Here is a 17803-nt window from a genome sequence, read left to right on the forward strand (position 1 = left end):
CCCACCCACAGTCCGGGAGCCGATGCAGCCCATGGCTCCGGGGGCCGCCGGGCCGGGCCCTCACCGACTCGGGGCGCGCGCCGGGGGGAGCACCGGGAGCCGCGCCGCCGCCCCAGCCGCTCTGCAGCGCCGCGGCTGTCTCCGCTCGGCTCCGCTCCCCCCTCCCCTCTCCATCCCTCCCCACGGCAGCTCCGTCGCCGCCGCCGCCGCCGCCGCCACCGCCTGGCTCCCCCGCCCCGGCTCAGCTCGCCGCGGCCGGGGAGGGGGCGGCCCGGGGATTGGCTGCGCCCCGCGCCTCCCCGCCCCTGCCCCGGCCGTGCCGCGGCGCTCCCTCGGGGATCTGGGGCCCCCGTAGCCGCGCCCCCCCGCCCGCCCGCCCCGTGCCCAGCCCCGCTCCAGAGGCTCTCGCCTAGAGAACCCTGGCTTGGGTTTCAGGAGCCGAGGCACAAACCCAGGGCCTACCCCGAGGTTCTGGTTGATGGATTTTGCGGGCCGGGGGTCATGGGATGCCCTGAGAGAAAGTGGGGTAGTGGTGAGAATAAAGCCGGGCCAAAGGGCCTTTGGCCACCAAATTCCGCAAACACTTGTTTTCTTCCTGGGGCCGCATCTGGGACACACACAGCAACGTGATTGGACACAGCTTTGGGCTCTGCGTTTCGAGTGCGCTATTTTGTCCATCCAAACAGAATGTGAAGTCTTTGCAAGTGAATCGTGTAGTCCACTTCTCTGTGCTCGCTGGACACTCAGGGGTGGGTGTGGGGATGTGCAGATAGTCGACCTCCAGGCCTGGTTGGGGATGGGAGAGTATGAGGAGGACAGTTCATTCGCAGTAGACTAACAACAATGTCAGGACCCGAGGCTGGCTAGAAGACATCGTCTTGAATCCGATTTAACTTTTCTGAGACGTGGTCTTCTCGGACAAATGAAAGCAAGGCGGTCCCGAAGCAGCAAAGAGAGAGAAAGATTGGCCTCTGGCTAATGGGACTGGGCCAGGTAGATACCTCAAGCCCCGTGGGGAGGAGATAAAGGTCTAAGTTGCAAGGGTTAAATGAGCACTGTGGTTACAGCAGGTAAGAAGTGGAGTCCAGAAAAGATGCATGAGAAAGGGCAGGGAGATCCTTTTGTCTAAGCTGTACCCAGAAAGCCCAGAGTGTGAGAGAGTGGGCAGGCGGGCATTCACAGAAGCAAATGCCCATCCAGGCTCTGACTGCACCTCGCCCTCCGAGGTTGCAGAGAGAGAAGGCAATGGGCCAGGGGTCCCTAGTGTGGGCTCCTAACAGGGAAACTAAGTCTTTCGGATGCAACTTTCTAACCTTTAGATTATGAATGGAGAGCTACATCCCATGGGGTGGCAGATGAAGATGTGCGAGAAGAAGACACTAACAATTGAATTGCAGACTGGGGAGATGGGATTATGGTGAGAGAATCCATCTTCGGTGTATGTGCATGAAGAAATAAGCCAAATCTACATCTATAAAACCGCAGGAAGGAAAGAGATAATCATTTGCAGGTCTGCTTAGATTTTAATCGTTTAGTGTAGTTCATGGCAGGATCTGATACCTTATTTCAATAGTGGAGATAATTAGAAAGCATTTTCTTTTTTCATATCTACTATTATTGATTATATAAAAGAAGTATCAAATGGTTTCTGCTTTCATGGAATCTACTGTCCAGTTGCAAAGGAAAGAAGATGGAGAGATGATTAAAAAAAAAAAAGAACAAAGAGCCTCCATTATTCTAGCAATGCCCACACACCCCTATCATTTGAGCAGAGAAAATCTTGACGGGACTGGCCAGGTAAGGAGGAACGGACCACGTGGCCGTCATGTTCTTGCCTTCTCACCTGAAACTTCTGTCTCCTTATGGCTCTCCCTGAGTAATACATGTATTTATATATGACTACATATCTCTTACTGTGGTTCCAACTTGGATGCAAACCCCTCCCCTTGGTCTCCTTAACACAACTATATAAGGCTGCATTTATCCAAACGATTTAACGTGAGGGATTCCAGGTCTTGGAGACTCAGTTCCATCTCGCATTCTGTCTTGAAGGTATTTCCAGTCCCTCCCCACTACCCACACACAAAAAGTAAAATATTCTAGGCATATTCCTGGCCAGCTTCCTTCCTGCTCCCTACAGGTCTTCTTATACAAGGATTCTGCTACTTCTCACTAGTTAGGGCCATTGTCCCAGTCTCCTTGCCAAAGAGGTCCAGGGCACAAAAAAAGTTTAAGAACCTCTGGACTTTAAATACATACTCGGGGGGCGGGGGGTTCTCTAATTCTGCAGGAGCTTAACCCCCAAATAAAATGATCAGGCAAGACACTTATCCCATTTTGAAGCTGGGGTTCCCCAGGAATAACTGTAGGTACTTCGGTGGTACCTGCAGGATTGAAAGAAGGTACCAAAGCTTCACACCCATCCCAACAAATGGAGAGATGGCTCCAAAACACAACTTAATCAAGTGTTCCTTTTATTTTATTGGGATATGTTAGATCAAAGTTAAAGGTCTATGAAAAGATTCCATTGAGGAGGGAAAGTCAAAGTGCAAGAGAGGGGAAGATTAACTAATACTGAATGTAAATTCCTAAAACCACCTGGAGGGATTGGAGCAGAGCTCAGGGAGGGGGATGAGACTGTACAGGAGGAGCCCAGCTCTTCTTCCAGCAGCAGGAAAGACGGGGCAGATGCCAGTGGGCTGCATGTTTGGTGTCGGGAGAATGAGGGATTCCCGTCTGACGGCATCTACTTTCTCTGACAAGTAGGAGGCGAGATCATTTATTGAGAGTCAGAATGAGAGAGATAGAGAAAAAAATAAAACTCACTTTAAAGTGCAAATATCAATATAAAATCAATTTAAAGAATAGAGTTTTCAGTCTATTCTTACAAACCTCCAAGAAAGATATTCTTTTTGCATTGCAGTTGAGAGAACTGGGGCTGAGAATTCAATTAACTTCCTTTTCCCTAAGATTTCCCAGTTGGAAAGAGAAAGAGCTAGCACTTTTTTGTTTGGCATTTTGTTTTGTTTTGTTTTTGAGACAGGGTCTCATGCTCACCAGGCCGGAGAGCAATGGTATCATCAAAGCTCACTGCAGCCTCGAGCTCTTGGGCTCAAGTGATCCTCCTGCCTCTGCCTTCCAAACAGATGGGACTACAGGCATGTGCCCCAACACTCGGCTAACTTTTTGTATGTGCCTATTTTAGTAGTGGTGGGATTTCACCATGTTGCCCAGGCTGGTCTAGAACTCCTGGCCACAAGCGATCCACCTGCCTTGGTCTCCCAAAAGGTTGGGATTACAGGCGTGAGCCATCACGCCTGGCTTACTAATTTTTTAATTTTTATTTTTGTAGATGGGGGTCTCACTATATTTCCCAGGCTGATCTTGAATTCCTGGCCTCAAGCAATCTTCCTGCCGCAGGATCCCAAAGTCCTTGAATTACAGGCGTGAGCCACTGCACCTGGCCAAAAAAGCCAGCATTTAAACTCAGCTCCTCAGATGGAAAATCTATTCCGGATGTTGTAGAAAGTGCTTTATTTGTTCACTTAAAAAAATTAAAGTTACTCAGCTCAGGACATTTGAATGGATACACATTCTTTCACGCTTGTCTTTCTTTAATTAAGGTGGGACCATAAGCTGAAGAGAGGAATACATCTATCTACATTTCTAACTTTTGAAATGGAAAAGCGATGATCTTTCTTCCGAGTGATTTGTAGCAATAAGTCTTTGGTGCTTTCATAAAATACTGATGATAAGTGTCTTAGTCCCTACTTATCAATGTCCTTGTATGGTGTCAGAGTCTCTATCTTCAGGCAGCCCTGAAGATCAGTCAGCTTTGGGGCACTCTTAGTGGTTCTCAAATACCCTATTTGCTAAAGGCCAGAAGTGAGAGTGCTGATGCTGGAAAACATTGGTAAGAATAGTCTTGAGGAGTAGGTGGAAATCATGAGGGTCGGTAACAGAGGTCTATATTCTTTTTTTTTTTTTTTTTGAGACGGAGTCTCGCTCTATCGCCCAGGCTGGAGTGCAGTGGTGAGATCTCGGCTCACTGCAACCTCCGCCTCCCAAGTTCAAGCAATTCTACTGCCTTAGTCTCTAGAGTAGCTGGGACTACAGGCACCTGCCACCATGACTGGCTAATTTTTGCATTTTTAGTACAGATGGGGTTTCACCATGTTGAACAGGCTGGTGTCGAACTCCTGACCTCAGGTGATCCGCCCGCCTTGGCCTCCCAAAGTACTGGGATTACAGGCATGAGCCACTGCACCCAGCCTGCGGTCTATTTTCTTTAAAATGAGAGTGATTGCCTAAATACTCAGTCAACAGGAGGACCAAGAGTGGGGTTTAGGGGCATTGAGTTGCTGACAAGGGACCTCATTCATACACAGGGGCAGACTCAGAGGCAAGTCATGGATGAGTGCAGGTGTTTGTAGTGTGTAAGTTGTATTCCCACAGAGTAGTAAGTGGCCATAGAATCTGTCCTAGTGGTTGATATAGTTCTCTCCCCGACCCCTACCTGCCATCCCCAGCTGGTTTCCCAGAGTAATCAACAGATGAGGGTCCTGGCCATTGTGCTGGGGCACAGCAAGTTTGCTGAGGAAGGATGGCTCAGCCAGTTAGTTATAGAGGATGAGAGGGTCCATGACAGTTCTGTGGTTTCAGTGTTGGTGGGGGGGGCAAAAAGGCCTCACATTACCAATCTCTGATCTGTTGGACACTGTGAAAGATAGACCAGCACAGGACATGCTCATTTGACTTTTAGACAAGGTTTGAAATCTTGTAAAATATTTGGGATCTAAGGTGAGCTCACTCCCACTTTTAGTTAGATAAGAAAGCTTATCTCTGGGCGTGGTGGCTCACACCTGTAATTCCAGTACTTTGGGAGGCCAAGGTGGGCGGATCATGAGGTCAGGAGTTTGAGACCAGCCTGACCAATATGGTGAAACCCTGTCTCTACTAAAAATACAAAAATTATCCGAGCGTGGTGGTGCACACCTGTAATCCCAGCTACTCAGGAGGCTGAGGCAGCAGAATCGCTTGAACCCGGGAGGCGGAGGGTGCAGTGAGCCAATATCACGCCACTACACTCTAGCCTGGGTAACAGAGCAAGACTCCATCTCAAAAAAAAAAGAAAGAAAGAAAGCTTATCAGCATGGGCAAACATGGCAGGCACATTCTCCTTAGCGTAGTCCCCAGGTGCACACCTCCATGAGCCAAAGCCCTCCTGCATGGGCAGGTCAACGTCCCCAAATCACGTTCCATAGGATTCAGCAGAAGAGAGTTCCCAGACAACTGCTTCTTTGGTGACTGTCATAGAGCCTATGCTTCAGATGACCAAGGGGATGCATTTGCCCTGTGTTTTCTTTGGGAAGCACATTTGTGGGAAAGCCTGCAACCCCTACTGCAGATTTAGGGGTTCCATCCAAACATTCTGATGAGAAAGGCCAAGCCAGGGATCCTGCATATCTGCCAGAGAGCCTGGAAGAATGTCAGCGCTTTCCTGCTGCTTCCTGGTCAGGCCCCAAGCACACACAGCACCTCAGGGTGTCCTCACCATGACCAGGCCACAAGCAGCAGTGACCAGGCAGGATGCCAGGACTAAGGAGGCAGGGCATGGAGTCTGGGCAACCATGAGTCAGAGGCCAGGTGGGCAGTAAAAAATGGAGTTCATAAGTCCCAGAGAGAGGAACCAGATGGGATTTTTAAAGGTCAAGCAAATCCCAGAGCACTGACAAAGAGAGGGAAAGATCAAATAAAGAATACAAGGCAGTTGTTTGTTCCAGCCTCAGTAGGCCTATCTGCTAGTTTTATATTCTGTCCTCCATGGAGAACCAATGAGAACCGGGAACTGGAAGGCTTGTCCTGATTGTCTCTGATGGCTGCCTGTCTAGTATTTATGAACTCAGGGGAGAGGGGCAGCAGATGTCATATCACACCTCTGGAGCCTCCCTGTCTCTCCTGCTGGGACCCCTTAGCCCTAACCTGTCTGCACACTCCTCTAGGAGAGAGCTCCTGCCTGGTGCTTACAAGCCATCCTCCCCAGCTTCTGCCTCTGAACCACAGCCTGATGGTTGAGGCTCTATTACTACCTGTCAGACTTGTCTATCACCAGGCACAGCTGACAGCCTACCTCTCAGATTCCTCGATATATTTTCCTTCTGAGTTCCCCAATTCTTTTCCTTCGCTAGCTTTTGGGATATCCTGCAACTTCAGCTTGGATTCCTCTTACAAATACTTGTTTGGGCGGAGATCTGTTTCAGCTACAAAGTCTAACTACCTGAAACCTTTTATCCTTTCCTGCAACTGATCCTGTTCCTAAATAATGTGTTTAATACATAATGGGTAGATGTAGCTCCAGTTGGCTATGTCTTTATTTAAGTGAGCCAATCAAGTCCAGAGAAAAAAGCAGTGAAGGCATTTTCCCGACAATGAAAGAGTAGTGGATATATAGGGCGTTAGTTACAGACGACTGAGTGTTAAAACTGGGTGAGTACTTAGAAATCAAGTTCCTTGCTGTACTTCCACAGACAAGGAAAATCCACCTCTTAGATTTTTACAGTCACACAGTAAGTGCCTGAACTGCAACCAAAATTCAGGTCCTCTAATTCTTTTTGTTTTTTTTTTTTTGAGACAGAGTCTCGCTCTGTCACCCAGGCTGGTGTGCAGTGGCATAGTCTCAGCTCACTGCAACCTCCACCTCCTGGGTTCACGCCATTCTCCTGCCTCAGCCTCCCGAGTAGCTGGGACTACAGGCATGTGCCACCATGCCCGGCTAATTTTTTGTATTGTTAGTAGAGACAGGGTTTCACCGTGTTAGCCAGGATGGTCTCCATCTCCTGACCTCATGATCTGCCTGCCTCGGCCTCCCAAAGTGCTGGGATTACAGGCGTGAGCCACCGCGCCCGGCAGGCCCTCTAATTCTTAGTCTAACATTCTTTTCCCTATCCTAAGATGCACCCCTAAAGCTATGTTATATTATTTTTCTATGACTTTTATTATAACATTAAGCCCTGTTGAAATAAGCTCAGGCCTCATAATCTTTTTGCTCATGGAGACTGTTCAACTCCTTGTAAATAAAACACGTTAAAAAAATGTTTTGGCCAGGCGCGGTGGCTCACGCCTGTAATCCTAGCACTTTGGGAGGCCCAGGATGGTGAATCACCTGAGGTCAGGAGTTCGAGACCCGCCTGGCCAACATGGTGAGACCCCATCTCTACTAAAAATACAAAAATTAGCCAGACATGGTGGTGGGCACCTGTAGTCCTAGCTACTCGGGAGGCTGAGGCAGGAGAATTGCTTGAACCCAGGAGGCAGAGGTTGCAGTGAGCTGAGATCGCACCACTGCACTCCAGCCTGGGCGACAGAGCGAGACTCTGTCTCAAAAAAAAAAAAAAAAAAAAAAGAAAGAAAGTTTTAAGAGAGTAGATCTCCTCATAAGCATTCTTACCAACCACAATAAAATTAAAAGAAAAAAAAAGACCATTGTTCTTTCTAACTTAGGAGTTCAGAGATCATTTAAGAATAGGTACTTAATCCTAGTGTATAGGTTCAGACCACTGTTTGGTTAAGGTTTTGTGATGGTGATAAGCTAATAGGGACAAGGCATTACTCTCCTGGGTGGGGGTCCACTTGAAAGCTGTTCACTCACTAAGTCAATCAATCACAATTATCCTGCCAGGGCACCCACATGGGCAGGAAGGTCCAAAGGACACTGGAAATTTTGAACGCCAGGTGGTGGGTGTGTTTCTTTAACTTAAAGAAGAATTTCCTTTCCAACCTCTTTGCTCATGTATATGCATGAGGTGGCTAGTGGTAGTCAAGGCTGAATTTTATTACTGATGGTGGAAAACTGGGTTGGGGGCAGGGCCAAGGAATGCAAGCAATGTCTTCCTTCTAAGGTGGGAGCTGGAATTTGCCCCTTGATCTTTCTCTTCCTGGATCTCTAGTTTCTCTCACAGCCAGCATTTTTGAAAGAGCTGCCGGCACTCATCTTCTCCATTTCCTTACTTCTCTGCACTCCTCAACCCACCCAGTCTGGCATCTTCACTCTACTGAAGCAGCTCACATGGGGGACTCCCCTGTCAGAGGCAATTGATCCCAAGCAACTCCATCTTGAATAGGAGCTGGGTAAAATAAGGCTACGACCTGCTGGGCTGTGTTCCCAGATGGTTATGGCATTCTAAGTCACAGGATGAGATAAAAAGTTAGCACAAGACATAGGTCATAAAGATCTTGCTGATAAAACAGGTTGCAGTAGAAGCTGACTAAAACCTGCCAAAACTGAAATGGCCACTAGAGTAACCTCTGGTCTTCACCGCTACCCTCCCACCAGTGCCATGATAACTTACAAATGCCATGGCAACATCTGGAAGTTACCTTACGGTCTAAAACGGGAAAGTATGAATAACCTACCCTTTGTGTAGCATATAATTAAAAAAAAACACACACACATGAAAATGGGCAACCAGCAGCCCTCAGGGCTGCTCTGTGTGTAGTAGCCATTCTTTATTCCTTTATTTTCCTAATAAACTTGCTTTTACTTTCCTCTATGGACTCGCCCTGAGTTCTTTCTTGTGCGAGATCCAAGAACCCTCTCTTGGGATCTGGATTGGGACCTCTTTCCTGTGACACTCTTAGCCTCCAGGTTAACAGATTTTGTTCATTTCTAACCTTAAGTGGCACATCAGGGGCACTTCATATCCTCGTGAGGGACTCATGGTTACTCCCTCATTCCCAAACACTCTTTCCTGGTTCTCCTCTTGACTTTCTGGCCGCTCTTTGTCTTTTTTTGCTAGTTTTTTCCATTATCCATTCATTCTTTCCATATTACAAGTATTTTAGGAGCACCTACTCTATGTCAGTACTTCTCTAGGTGCTATGATCCAAAACTCCTGCTGTCATGGGGCTTATAGTCTAGTGAGAAGTGGTGGGGAAGAAACAGCAATTCAACAATTAAGAGACTGAATTTTTTTGGAGGGGATGCCAAAACCCAGGATGGAATGATATATTTAAGGTGATAATTGCTATGAAGAAAAATTAAGGAAGGGCCAGGCGCAGTGGCTCATGTCTGTAATCCCAGCACTTTGGTAGGCTGACGTGAGAGGATTGCTTGAGCTCAGGTGTTCAAGACCAGCCTGGGCAACATACGGAGACCTTGTCTTTACAAAAAGAAAAAGAAAATTAGCCAGGTGTGGTGGCACATGCCTGTGGTCCCAGCTACTTGAGAAGCTGAGATGGGAAGATCGCTTGGGCCTGGGAGGTAGAGGCTGCAGTGGGCCATGATTACACCGTTGCACTCCAGCCTGGGCAACACAGCAAGACCCTGTCTCAAAAAAAAAAAAAAGAAAGAAAGAAAAAAAAGGAGAGGTGGATAATAATGAAAGGGCTGGTATATGTCATTCTAAACTGGATGGTTATGGGAGGCCTCACTGAGAGGTCAGCATGTGAGGAAGGCTGTGATGGAGATAACAGGGTGATCCATACAGATGTCTGTGGAAGAACCTTCCCAGCAGAGAAACTAGCAAATGCAAGGCCCTGAGATGGGAATGTGCCTTACACATTGGAGGAACAGTAACAAGGCCATTGTGGCTAAGGCAAAATGATTGCTGGGAGATGAGGCCAGAGAGCATGTGGGATTAGTTTGATTCGATGTAGGTAGAGCCTAGGAAAGGTTCTTTTTCAATTTGTTTAATTTTCTCCTTGCAACAGGAAGCAAGGCATCAGCTATGCATGAGGATGTGGAAGGAGACGTGGAGAGAGAGGAGAAGGTCTAGAAGCCTTCTGAGAGAGTGTGAGTGGGAGAGTGGATGGAAAAACGAGACTGGTATGTTTATCAGGACGTAGAATGATCAGATGGCATCTGCAGCTCACAGCCATGGAGTTTACAATGAGATCTGTCAGAAGGGCTGTGTGTTTTTCTGTAGCGCCACCCAGCTGCGTGGGTGCAGGCATGGAGTTGGTAGAATTGGACTCAGCCCAGGCTAGGGTTTTGCCAAGTGAGCACCACAGGGTGAGAAAGAGGCACAGGAAGTTGAGACGGATGTAAGGGAGTGACGCTAATGATTGTCCAGGAAATGTGAGCTGGTATGGATATGAATGGCAGGTCCCAGTGGGCCAAGGGATTGTCGAAGCACAAAAACAGAATGACTAGAAAAATAGAAAGAGCTGGTTGGAGAAAGTGTGGCTTAAAATTAGGATTGTACAGAGATGGCTCAGGGTCTATTTAGAACTTGCTATGCAATGTGGGAGCCACCAGCAATGTGTAACCTTTGAGCACCTGCAATGGGACTAGTGTGAATTGAGACATGCTGTAAGTGTAAAATATACACCAAATTCCCATGACTTAGTGCCAAAAAAGTAAAACACCTCATTAATAATTTTTAAGGCCGGGCACAGTGGCTCATGCCTGTAATCCCAGCACTTTGGGAGGCTGAGACAGGTGGATCATCTGAGATCAGTAGTTCAAGACCAGCCTCACCGACATGGTGAAACCTCGTCTCTACTAACAATACAAAAATTAACCAGGCGTCGTGGTGGGCACCTGTAATCCCAGCTACTCAGGAGGCTGAGGCAGGAGAATTGCTTGAACCCGGGAGGCGGAGTTTGCAGTTGAGCTGAGATCGTGCCACTGCACTCCAGCCTGGGCAATAAGAGTAAAACTCCATCTCAAAAACATTAAAAAATAATAATAAATAAATAAATAAATAATTTAAAAAATAGTGGTTACACCACTAGTGGTTACATGTTTGGGTATATAGGCTTACTCATTTATTTTTTTTTCTTTTTATTCATTTATTTTTACTCTTGGCCAGGCACCGTGGCTCACGCCTGTAATGTCAGCACTTTGGGAAGCTGAGGCAGGAGGATCACTTGAGGTCAGGAGTTTGAGACTACTCTGACCAACATGGTGAAACCCTGTCTCTACTAAAAATACAAAAATTAGTCAGGTGTGGTGGTGCACACCTGTAATCCCAGCTACTCAGGAGGCTGAGGCAGGAGAATAGCTTGAACTGGGAGGCAGAGGTTGTAGTGAGCCGAGATCACACCACTGCACTCCAGCCTAGGTGACAGAGCAAGAGAAAGAAATGAGGGTGTGTGACCCAGGGCAACAGATGACTATATAGGATGGGCAGTAGTTGTGTAGTTTAATCACGTGACATTCAAAACTGGGGGATTTTAGGAAGGAGGGAGGGAGAATTGTCTGGATATAGCAATGAGAATTCAAAGAGATATCTGTTACACATTCAGGACTATGGGGAAAACATTGTCTGCCACTTGGTGGAGGGTGCCAAGGAGGTGTGTCCTCAGGGATGATCCAGGTTAGAGTAAGGAAAGAGGACGCTCAAAAAAGAGGAATCCTTGCTGAAAAGCGCCTACATGCTCTGAAGGCACCCTGGACAGGTTTCAGGAGTCGAGCCAGGGACCAAGGTGTAGCGGGAGCTAGGAATTTAGGGCTTCTTTCCATAAGTGACATTCTGGGGTTAATAAAAGGGACTTAATACGGGACTTAATAAAATTAGCTCTGGTGGTCTCCAGGTGAGCAATTGTGGGCAAGGCACTCCAGTGCTCACAGTGTAGAAGTGGGAGGAGTAAGCATCCTTTCTTCACCGCTGGCAGAGACACGGAGGCCTGGGGAAGAGCAGATGTGCCTTGCATCTGAGTAAGGGTGACTTTTACTCAGAAAGTGCATACCTCCATGTTCCACCTATCCATAAAATGCTAGAACCCAGCAAAGCCCATATCCTAGCCCTCTCGACTGTTCATACAATATTTGATAGGTGATTTTTTTTTCAGCCAATAACAGCTTCAAATTGCTATTTGGAGGCAGATGACTTATAAATGTGGATTTTCAGTATAATTTTCTTTTCTCTGCCTTGGACCTGGATATCCTACTGCCCACTGTGCGCCTACTTGTTCTCAGGACGTCCAGAATGAAACACACAATTTCACTCCCAGACCTGTACTTTTCAGTGGAGAGTTCCACGCTCCACATAGGTACCAACCAGAAGCTGGGATGGGCCTGTGATGTCTCTTTCTCCCTCTGTCCCATTGTTTCTGTGGATGAGTTCATGTCCTAAAAAGCTCTCTAATCTATCCACTTTTGTCCTTTTCCACAAATCTCCTCCCTTTCACCTCGAGCTCTACCAGAACCTCTTAACTGTCCTTCACACATCTGCACTGGCCCCTCCTGTGACTCTCCACACTGCCCCTAGGGTGACACTTTCAAAATTCCCAAGTCTCTTCATGCCCCTCTTTTCAATCGAAAACCCTGCAGCAGCTCCCCATTGCTCTCAGGATCAAGTTGAAACCCTTTCACATGCTCTGCAACCTCTCTGCACCCACCGGTCCAGCCTTTCCTCACCTTGTGCCTCCGGTGAGGAATCTCCCTCTCGACACTCCAGCCACACCTACCTGCCTTGGGGTCTCTAGTGCGCCCACAGCTGTCACAGGGCTTTGCAAACACTTCTCCTTTCGCATGGAATATTTCTCTCCTTCCACTTTGCGTACTTAACTTCTGCTTACCGTTCAGATCTCTGCTTGGACTTCCCTCTCTGAGCTCCCCAACCAGGTCACATCTCCCACATACAGGCTCTACCGGATGCATGCTATTCCTTTCTCTTGAGGTTCGTGTAACAGTTGCAGTTTTGCATTTGTCTGTCATTATTTAATTAGTGTTTATCTCCCCTAGGAAACCCTCCAAAGGCCTGAACTCACCAAGGCCTGAGATCATGCCTGTCTTTGCTCATTATTTTGTCCCCAGCACCTAACAAAGTGTCCTGCATGTAGTAGGTGCCCAGTAAATGTTTGCTGAATAAATGAATGAATAATTAGTGACGCAATAAAAGTCCTTAAGCTTTACCAAATACAGGGCCTGCCTTGATCTAGAGTGAGCTTTCAATGGTTCTGGAACTCAGTTTCAGTCAGCAAATGTATAGAGCAAATGCACTGTGCTGGGCCTGCCCTACTCCACTATTCTTAGGCACACTGGAATGACTTTGCTGGAACCAGGGAGCTAGTTGAATGGCACAAGTGTCTTCTGGTAGCATCTCATGCTTGGGTACAAAGGCCTGTCTACTGGCTTGCTCAGGCATGTTGAGAGTCTGAGTCTGCTGTTGGTCGACCTGAATGGGTCCACCTGTTCCCTTTTTCTGAGACAGTGTCCTTGGCTACATGGGTCACATCTCTGGGGGAGGCATAAATAACTACAGACCGGGTGGCAGGAAGGGCAGCCTAAAGAAGTTTGAGCAAGCTCTGAGGCTGGCTCAGAAGCACCCACTTCCTGTGTCAGTTCAGCCTAGTGGGTTTCTTCATATGAAGCCCATCTTATTAAAGGAAGTGGAGGTGGGGGAGCAACTAGAGACAACTAGTACTTGTCACCTCAAGCAAGATGGGTTATCTACCTACATTCAGCCTCCACTGTCTGCAATGGTTACTCCTGCCAGTGACTTAGTCGGCTATTTTCAGTGACAAACACTCCAGCTTCTAGGCCAGGCTCTCTGATTTTGGCTTCCACTGGGTGCACAGAGAATGAAGGCAGCTGATGCTCCACTAGTGGCTGCCTCGGTGCCAGCAACCTGGCTGTGCTGCTGTTGGTGCCTTGGGTCTCTTTTCCTGTTTGCCCTTCTCAGCTCCCTCGGTTGCTGACTCCTCGCCATCTGACCATCTGCCTCACTCTGCCCCTTCCACCCACCACACATTTCTGGCTGCTGACACTTGCAGTGCCTTTGGGTGCCCATCTGGCCCAGCCCTTGGGATGAGGAGACTCCTGCCTTCTCCTGCTTCTCTGACCTCTGCTCCCTGGATGCCTTATGTAGATCCTGGTTCCCTGGTCCTGGAATCCTCACTGCTGCTTCTGATCTGGTAGGATAATAATGAGGTTACATGGTAAGAAGGCCACCTAGGTATTGTAATTAGTAGCCACACCAAGCAAGCTCTATTGGGTGGGTGATTAGAAAACTTTTTTTTCTAATCTTAACACTTATTATACTAAAACTATCCACTTAAGTATTTTTCCCCCTAGATGGAGAGTTCCTTGAGGGCAAGAACTGAACTTATTTTTCTGTATATCAAGAGTGCCTAGAATATAGAAATTAATTGGTAAATGTTGGCTGAACTGAGGTTGGGAAAGGGAGGGAAAGTGTATAGGGGATGATGCTCTGATGTCAGCCTCCTGGGCTGACCCTGAAGAAAGAAGGAAACATGGGCATTTGTGGTTGTCAGTCCCACCCCTCTCTTGGGGGAGTGGCCCTTGGACAGGGCAGGAGGCTGCTCGACCTTGGCCTTGACTGCAAAGGTCTCTGGGTCTTGCTGTGTGCTTCACCCTGACCTCATCCTGATGCCCGCCCAACCCATCCGTGGTTCATCATCCACCGTGTCTGCAGTCCCCCCAGGGACAGATTCTTTTGTACTGGCACGCAGGCCAGGGGGATGAGGGGGGCAGTAAATCTGGGAGCAAGTGGGCAGCTGCAGGCCAAGTTCACACAGTACGCAGGGCAAGGGAGGTGCTCCGATATCAGGAAAAAGACACAACAGCTCTTTCATTTCTCTCCTTTCTTTTTTCAGATTATAAAGTAATACATGTCCACAGGGACAAACTACAACAGTATAAAGGCCTTCTGTCCTCTTCAATCTACTCCCTAACATTAACTACTGTTAACAATTCTTTTTTATTTATTTATTTGACACACAGTCTCATTCCTTCGCCCAGGATGGAGTGCAGTGGCACGATCTTGGCTCACTGCAACCTCTGCCTCCTGGTTCAAGCAATTCTCGTAGCTGGGATTACAGGCGCACACCACCAACCCAGCTTATGTTCGTATTTTTTCTAGAGACGGGGTTTCTCCATGTTGGCCAGGCCTGGTCTTGAACTCCCGGCCTCAAGTGATCCGCCTATCTCAGCCTCCCAAGGTGATGAGATTACAGGCATGAGCCACTGGGCCTGGCTGTACTGTTAACAATTCTTGACGTCTTCTGGAAATGTGCTATTTCACAAAAGCACGTATACATATAGCTTGCATATACAAAATGTGTGTATGTGTTCACATGCAGATAGACAGATACGTAAACAGACAGAATTTGATGGTGTCATGAGACAGAAAGAGAAAATGGTGACCCACAGGTATAAAGTAGGGGTGTTGGGGTGAAGGCAGACTTGAAATGGGCTGTTGATGGACCAGGTAGGAGGGCCTGAGAAGTGATGGAATACAAGGACGGAAGCAAGGATGGGACAGGAGAGTCTTAATATTTGTGTTGCAAAAAAAATTTGCGGTTTAGGAGGTGAAAAATTCAACATCCAGTTAGCCTCAGTTTCCTTAACTAAAAACTGGGATAATGATGTATATTCCTCACAGGTTTATAGTGATGATTAGAAGGGGCTAATATATATATAAAAAACATACATATGTTTTTTGGACAGAGTCTCGATTTGTCACCCAGGCTGGTGTGCAGTGGTGCGATTTTGGCTCACTGCAACCTCCGCCACCCAGGTTCAAGTGATTCTCCCATCTTAGCCTCCTGAGTAGCTGAGACTACAGGCACGTGCCACCAGGCCCAGCTAATTTTTGTATTTTTAGTAGAGATGGGGTTTCACTGTATGTCGACCGGGCTGGTCTCGAACTCCTGACCTCAGGTGATCCACCCACCTCGGCCTCCTAAAGTGCTGGGATTACAGGCGTGAGCCACTGTGCCTGGCCAGGGCTAATATATTTAAAGTGCTTAGCATTGCACCTCAAACAATATTCTAAGCATTCTCTCAGCGTGTGCTGCTATTATAGTTGTTGATGTTATTAGGGTGATACTATTGTTGCTGTTTTCAGAATGCTTCGCATGGTGCCTGGCCCGTGAGTGAACCTCTATCTATCTGCAGTTGGCATATGGAAAGAAACTCCTGGTCACATTTCTCTTTCCATTTTAGAAATCATTCTTTTGTTGTGACATTGTCTTTTCCTTTTCCTTCCCTGACTGCTCTTAACTTCCTACTTTATGCTGCGCACTCTTGAAGAAAACTTTCTGGTACCTGATGGTTATAAATCCTTGGAGGCGCGTGGAGATGTTTTAGGTAGTAAAGGGCAGTGGTCATTTTCTCACTTTGTCTCCCTGGCCTGGTCTTAAGCTGTTGGGCATTCTTCAGTCAGGAACATCTACTTATTTGCTGTACTTTGCACATGCTGTCTAAGGATATCAGTTAGAATTGCTTACTTAAGAAAAATGCCCAACAATCATTAAGACCACTCTTGTTCATTTCCTGCATTTTGTTTTTTTGTTTGTTTGTTTTGTTTTGAGTCGGAGTCTCGCTCTGTCGCCCAGGCTGGAGTGCAGTGGCGCAATCTCGGCTCACTGCAAGCTCCGCCTCCTGGGTTCACGCCATTCTCTTGCCTCAGCCTCTCCGAGTAGCTGGGACTACAGGCGCCCGCCACCACGCCCGGCTAATTTTTTTGTATTTTTAGTAGAGACGGGGTTTCACAGTGGTCTCGATCTCCTGACCTCGTGATCCGCCCGCCTCGGCCTCCCAAAGTGCTGGGATTACAAGCGTGAGCCACCGCGCCCGGCTTTTTTTTTTTTTTTTTGAGACAGAGTCTCACTCTGTCGCCCAGGCTGGAGTGCAGTGGCGCGATCTTGGCTCACTGCAACCTCCGCCTCCTGGGTTCAAGCGATTCTCCTGCCTCAGCCTCCCCAGTAGCTGGGACTACAGGCTCTCGCCACCTCACCAGGCTAATTTTTGTATTTTTAGTAGAGACTGGGTTTCACCATGTTCGTCAGTCTGGTCTCAAACTTCCGACCTCAAGTGATCTGCCTGCCTTGGCCTCCCAAAGTGCTGGGATTACAGGCGTGAGCCACTGTGCCCAGCCCATTGTCTTCATTTTAAGAGCATTGACTCTGCTGCTCCTCTTAAGACACCTTGGGCAGTGATTCTGTTCTTCTGGGATACTCTGGGTGTTTCTACTTGTATTTAGAATGGCTGGCTTAAAAGTCTTCGTTTGAATATTCTGCATCCCGAATGCTCTTAGTTGTCAGTAAAACTATGCCTGCCTACGCACTCTTCTATTTCTGATTTATAAATAGGTTCAGCTGCCTAACAATTACACATATTCTATTTTGCACACGCACTTAAGGAGACATTTAGAGGGTAGATGGCTTTTATTCCTATGAAGTTATCTGGAAATCATCTTAACTATCTTTTTTTCCCCAAAGGAGCCATATTTTGAAGGATTTGTGATGAGACTTTTGGTCTGTGAAGCCTAAGACACAATCTCCAACATGCACAAAAAATCCAGTATCAAATTTCTAACAGGTCTTCAGAGACAGGCCCAGGGTTGGCTTGAGCGTGTCAGAGAGGTGTGCACTGCGTACTTCCCATCATACATGGCCACACATGCCTGTGGCTGTGAGAAATACTGGTGGTGGCAAAGACAATGAGATGCCAGAGAAAAAGATCAGTGGGGTTTGCAAGTGATTAAGGTGTCATCCTAGGCATAATTAAGGACTTAATAAGGTTGAAGGAAAGAGAGGACATTGCACATACCGAGGCCCCTGAGAGATCTGCCTGGCAACCCAGAAAGGGACATATGGGGGAAAACGCCTTAGTGTAACGGGTCAGAATTTTCATTCTGGGCAGAACTGGAATTTGAATAATAATACTGAGTCACATAGAGCATACAGCTATGACATCTCATTTATTTCTCCATATAATGCAATAAAGTAGATGGATTAACCGTGACTTTTACAGATGGAGCAGGGGAGAATGAAGAGGCGTTTAAGTTTGGGCATCAGGCTGGATCTTCACACTCTGACCTCACTCTGCTCT

The 17803-nt window shown here is 47.4% G+C and overlaps 1 protein-coding gene across 4 annotated transcripts in view; it reads right to left on the reverse strand.

The window, feature by feature from the left end:
* Positions 1–17803, reverse strand: part of FAM131B (family with sequence similarity 131 member B) — a 29344-nt gene that overhangs the window by 9486 nt on the left and 2055 nt on the right. Inside the window, exon 1 of one of the 4 annotated variants that reach the window (XM_055284344.2) lies at positions 6–322. The exons of 1 other annotated variant lie outside the window; for it this stretch is intronic. In XM_055284344.2, the coding sequence (XP_055140319.1) occupies positions 6–33 (28 nt within the window). In that variant the 5' untranslated portion in view covers positions 34–322. Of the gene's footprint in view, positions 1–5; positions 323–462; positions 617–17803 lie in introns of those variants that run through there. 2 more of the 4 variants (XM_055284342.2, XM_055284345.2) reach the window with 2 other exon arrangements.

The sequence above is a fragment of the Symphalangus syndactylus genome, chromosome 6 (assembly GCF_028878055.3).
Source record: "Symphalangus syndactylus isolate Jambi chromosome 6, NHGRI_mSymSyn1-v2.1_pri, whole genome shotgun sequence".
Taxonomy (NCBI): Eukaryota; Metazoa; Chordata; class Mammalia; order Primates; family Hylobatidae; genus Symphalangus; species Symphalangus syndactylus.